General features: G+C 28.1%; 1 protein-coding gene across 1 annotated transcript; it reads right to left on the reverse strand.

Moving 5' to 3' along the window:
* Positions 1–4,698: 4,698 nt before the first annotated feature.
* On the reverse strand, positions 4,699–5,484 carry LOC133034243 (secreted RxLR effector protein 161-like). Its single transcript, XM_061109292.1, has one exon. The coding sequence runs from the start codon at positions 5,482–5,484 to the stop codon at positions 4,699–4,701; it is 786 nt and encodes a 261-aa protein (XP_060965275.1).
* Between the last annotated feature and the right edge of the window lie 531 nt (positions 5,485–6,015).

Genomic DNA, 6,015 nt, shown 5'->3' on the forward strand with positions numbered 1-6,015 from the left:
TAGAAGGCCATAACAAGGAGTGAGTTTCAGATAAAATCTGATTTTTTGGTATATTAAACACCAGATTTTGAAGAAGTTGGGGTTGGATCTAAAAGGAATTTTGATGAAAGAGAAAAAAGAAACCATGCCTCACCATAGGTTTTTCCCTTAGCACCTACCCAAAAAAAAAAAAAATCCCCAAATTTTTTAATCTAATACACACAAGTATATGTTAGATAAGTTATACACTCAAAAGTCAAATATATCAAGGGTTAGAAAAATATCCCTATACTATAATGACAAAATAAGTGTACCTATAGACTATAGTAGAAATTTTCTATATAAATATACATATATTATTAATTATGAGGAAATTACACTCTATATATTTTTTATATTGTTATCTTTTATTTTTATCCTCTTCTTTAAAGTCTATCATTTTTATCTTTTTTTTTAAACATTGTACCAATTTTACTCCTGTCACTTCAAGATATTCTTTATGTGACTCTCTTATATTAGGGTATTTTAAGTACAATACATATAAAAAGAGGTATGTTTTAATTAAATTTAAAATTAGAAGTAAATTTGATTAATTGATTAATAAAAGCAGTATTTTTTCAACTTACCCCTATTATTATTATTTCTAATGAACAAATAACAATGACTAGGTAAAGACACATGCTTGCGATTTTTCAACTTAATAATTATTAACGAACTAGCACAATTAATTGACTACTTTCATCAAGTGCCTCTCTTTGATATGTACACAATATGTTTAATCCTTCACTATTGAGATTTGGTACATGTAGTACATAATATTCTTTCAAATTGACATGTAGTGTTTAACTAATTATGGTCAAACTGTACGGGCCCGTTTGGTACGCAGGATTAGATTGGATTAGACAAGCTAATTTGTCTAATCCAGTGTTTGGGCATGTTAGAAGTCTGGATAACTAATCCAGCTAACCTCATCTGTCTGGGATTATTTATCCCATCCAGCAGGGTGGGATAAATAATCTCATGCAGGTGAGATTTTTTTTTTTTTTTTATCGTTTTTTTTTTAATTTTAATTTTATTAATATACTTTAAATTTAATAAGAATTTAAATGAAATAATTATCACACATTTATTTATAAATTTTCGTATCAAAATTTATTCATTAAAATTAGTGAAAATGTATAATTTTGAATTATTATACATAAGTTTCCAAAATTTAAAATATTATTAATTAAACAATAGTTACTTAAATTAATTCTAAGAAAAACAATATGACAATAAAATTTTATATTATTTTTAAATTACTAAAAAATTTATATAAATATTTAAAAAAATTAATATTTATGTTAAATTAGTGTTAAGATAAACAATTTTATATAATTCAACTATTTTTATTTTACTATTTTAATTATTTATTAAATCAAAAATATGATAAAATATTTTATTATATATTTATGATATATATTTAATTATATAGGATACATTATTTTATTTTATCTTATAATTTATTTATTTTTTGCTACGAATTATTCATTTTTATTTATCTGTTATTATATATTTTAATTTTAATTTATTATTATATATTTTTTATTTTTATTTTAATTTAAGTTTTACTTTTTCTAAATGGAAATAAATAAAATAGTCCAGCCTATTCTTAAACCAAACACAGGATTACTTTCAGCATAATCCAATCTTGTCCAGTCCAGTCCAATCCAGTCCAATCCTGCGTACCAAACGGGCCCTACATGTACAGTACTAGTACTTATATTTAGTCAAAATAAGCATTAAAAAAAAACATATATAGTCAAAATAAAATAAAAACTATACATATTTATGAACGATGAATGATAATCTATATCCACATAAATGAATTTCAAGGAAATGAGGAATTTATTTATTTCATTACTTATATGTGGTCGATATGTTATATTGGCGTTGATTTTCGATGCTATTCCCTTTGTAGAGGAGATTATTATTATGAGACGGCAACCACTGTTGATAAGGAACATTGCCTCATGTTGAACATGTGGGGACCTCGACTGCTTAGCTTGTTGGTCATCAGCTAGCTACGCACGAAAGAATTTAATGGCGAAATTCATGGGCGCACTTTAGTATGTAAGAAAAAAATTTTATTTTATTTAATTTTATGGACTTCTAAGTTACGTTGTAGTTATTTAAAATATTTTGTGAAATTATAAAAAATTTTAAAAAAATTAACATATTGAAAATAGAGTTCAAACAGTCTATTTTACATATATATAAAATAAAAGAGTCTCGCGTATAAAAAATTGTTTGAATTAATTCTGTTTTCAGCGTGTTAATAAATTTTTTTAAATCTCTCAAAATTTTACAGAACATCTTAAGGCAATAAAAAAATTAGACTAAAATATTCTCTCAGATATCGAAATAGATAAAATGTGCATCGATGCCTATACTTAAATTACAGATAAGTAGAGATACATACTACTTCTACTCTACTCAATTTAGTATGAATCTTGCTAATTACAACATTTTATTATAAGACAATATTTTAGTTAATCTTTGCATCCAAAAACGCATGTTAGAGTATTTTTTTTAATTCTTTTTATAGCAATATTACATTTATAATATCATTCTTGTAAACGAACATTTTATCCTAATTTTTATACTTGAGAAAATATGTTTAAATTATTTTTAAATGTATGATAAATTGGAATATCAAGAATTGTCGATACTGTAAATTATTCAATTTTTTTAAAAAATATTAGAAGTATGATATTGTAATTATGATAGACATAGCCATGAAAAAGAATTTGAAAAAAAGAATATTAGGGCATATATTTTGGGACAAATAATTGGCTAAGATGTTAAAATAGGAGATTAAAATAGTACCCTCATTATTATTATTATTATTATTATTATTATTATTATTATTATTATTATTAGGAAATGAAATATGCAATCCATACTCCTTAACTGAGTTAAGTAGGGATCGAATAATGTATTTTCCTTACTTGCTCTTATTTTGGTTACTCAAACACGCTTATACAAGATAGAAACAGACAGAGAATAAGTAGGTGGCAAGCAACCATATAAATTTTCTTTCAAAAAAAAAGCAACCATATAAATTATAATTATTTCTTGATCTCAAGCTCTGATCTTCTGTTGGATAAAAAATAAACAACTAGTTTAGAACATTTGGTGTGTAATAAAAGTATTACCTCCAATTTCGTCAATAATAAACTAAACAATTATTTGCATTTTCGTTGTTACTTTAATTTTTTAATAATTAGTAATTTTTTTTTTGAATTTTCAATACTATTGGTTTTAACTTTTAAAATATATGACTTATTAAATACTATTTTGTACCTTGTATTTTGTAAAAGTTACCAATTGAACGCTCTGCTTTATTAAATGAAAAAATTGATCCTATATTTTTCAAAATAGTAAAAATAGGACACTGAGCTTAATTTTCAACAATTTATTTTTTAATATAACCAACTTTAAGATAATTTCTAACACGAACAGAAAATGTAACTAGTTTTTTCATAACATCTATAGATCAAATTATTATTAAGTTTTATTTTGATAAAAAAATCAATTCAAGATCTTATTTGTACAATTTTAAAAAAATACAGGGTCTATTTTGTCATTTAACAAAACAAAGGGTCCAATTAGTAATTTTTGTAAAACACGGAGTCTAAAATAGTATTTACCATAAAAAAAAAATAGAAAACTTGTTTGGAACATTTGGTGTGCAATAAAAGTCAATTAGCTCAAATTTCGTCAATAATAAAGGAAGCAATTATTTGCAATTTTGTTGTTATTATTTTTTTTTTAATAATTAGCAATTTTTTTCTTTTAAATTTTCAACAACACTTATTTTGCCTCTTAAAATATTTGGTTTATTAAGAATTCTTTTAAATTTTTACATTTATAGACATTTGTTGTAGATTCCTACAACACAAACTCAACACACACACATGCACAACAGTGCTCATAAACCTGATACTAAAACCAGAAAAGAATCAAACATAAACAAGACAAAAAATCAATGCAGAAAATAGGGAAAAATAAAGAGTGAGACAAGGAATTTTATCCTGGTTCGGATCTCAATGTGAGTCCTATTCCAGCTCTCCCCCAAGGAGTATTTCCACTATTAAAATATTGTTTACAAACACCAATTCCTGATCTTCAATCAGAGTAGCAAACAAAGAGATATCTACTCTCAAACCTCTATGACCGATTGGTTAGAATACCATGAATACCATGGTTCATAACCTTCAAGAGCTACAGCCTTTAACTCTCTCTCTCTCTCTCTCTCTCACTCACTCTCTCTCTCTCTCTCTCTCTCTCTCTCTCTCTCTCTCTCTCTCAATACAATTCTCTCTGATTCTCACCTTCTCTATCAATTTCTTTCTTTTCTGTCACTTTTCATTGATTACAAAAATGGTGTTTATATAGGTTAGATAACTGCTCACAAAACCGAGCCTCTAACAAAAAACAACAAGGCTAACCAATTTAACTGCCACTTCTTGCAAGTTGAAACAATATTGGTTTTCTATGAATTACACCACAATCTCCACCTTAATTCATAGAAAACTAATGAAACAGCACACTTGGGGGAGTGAACCTGAGAGATTACACAGGTCCAAAGTTGAGCAAGTTCATGAAATACTTGAACTTGCTCACTGGCAGCACCTTAGTTCCTGCATCAGCAGGATTCTCATCTGTGGGGACTTTCTACAATTCGATTTCTCCAACTTCTATTTTGTCCCTGATCCAAAACATTCTAATGTCGATATGTTTGGATCTCTCATGGTAGACTGGGTTCTTGCTCAAGTGAATGGCAGATTGACTGTCTGAAAATACAAAAACTTTTCCTTTCAGCATGTTGATTTCTTGTAGAATACCCTTGATCCATGTTGCTTCCTTGAAGGCCTCTGTTATTGCCATAAACTCGGCTTCTGTAGTTGACAAAGAAACAACAGGTTGTAGCTGAGATTTCCAGTTTATACAGCATGAATTCAACTGGAAACAGTAGCTAGTAATCGACTTTCTAGTGTCCTTGTTTGATGCATAATCAACATCAACAAATCCTTCTAACTTCAATGTACTGCCAGTCTTTTCAAACTTCAAACCATAGTTTGAGGTTGTTATTAGATACCTTAAAAGCCATTTTAAACCAGTCCAATGATCCTCACTAGGATTGGACATAAATCGACTCAAAGTGCTGACAACATATGCTATGTTAGGCCTTGTGCTTATCATAGCATATATAACACTTCCAATGGCTTTGGCATAAGGAATTTCTTCCATTCTTTTCTTGGATTTTTCATCTTTTGGAGATTGTTCAGTTGTGAATGCAAAATGGCCAGCTAATGGAACTTGAGTCTCTTTTCCATCCTTTATATTGAACCTCTTAATGACCTTCTCAATGTAAGATTGTTGTGTAAGCAGCAGCCTCTTTTCCTTCTTGTCTCTTCTGATTTCAATGCCTAGGATTTTCTTAGCAACTCCCATGTCCATCTTGAACTCACTATTTAGTACATACTATAGTTTGCTTATTTGGTTTTGATCTTTACCCATGATAAGCAGGTCATCAACATAGATTAACAGGAAAGTTGCAACTTGTGAATTTAGATTTGTAAAATACAAGCAGGTGTCATACTTAGATCTGATACAACCAACTTTAGTGACTACAGAGTCAATTTTCTTGTACCATTGCCTTGGAGATTGCTTTAGGCCATATAAAGACCTCTTCAGTAGACGAACCAGTTCCCCTTCTTTTGATTCCACCTTGAAACCTTTAGGTTGCTCCATGTATATAGTTTCTTCAAGTTTTCATTTAAAAATGCTATTTTTACATCTATTTGTTGTATGTCCCAGTCAAGTTGAACAGCAATTGCAATCATCATTCTTATTGTCTTCATCTTGACAACTGGTGAGAAGATGTCTAGGTAATCTACACCTTCAATTTGTGTGAATCCTTTTGCAACTAATCTAGCCTTGTATATCTTTGGTTCATCTTTAGTCAGACCATCTTTTTCTCTGAAAATC

The sequence above is a fragment of the Cannabis sativa genome, chromosome 2 (assembly GCF_029168945.1).
Source record: "Cannabis sativa cultivar Pink pepper isolate KNU-18-1 chromosome 2, ASM2916894v1, whole genome shotgun sequence".
Classification (NCBI taxonomy): Eukaryota; Viridiplantae; Streptophyta; class Magnoliopsida; order Rosales; family Cannabaceae; genus Cannabis; species Cannabis sativa.

Excerpts from the sequence above, each read along its gene's own strand:
- LOC133034243 (XM_061109292.1), bottom strand. The coding sequence starts at position 5,484 with ATGGACATGGGAGTTGCTAAGAAAATCCTAGGCATTGAAATCAGAAGA.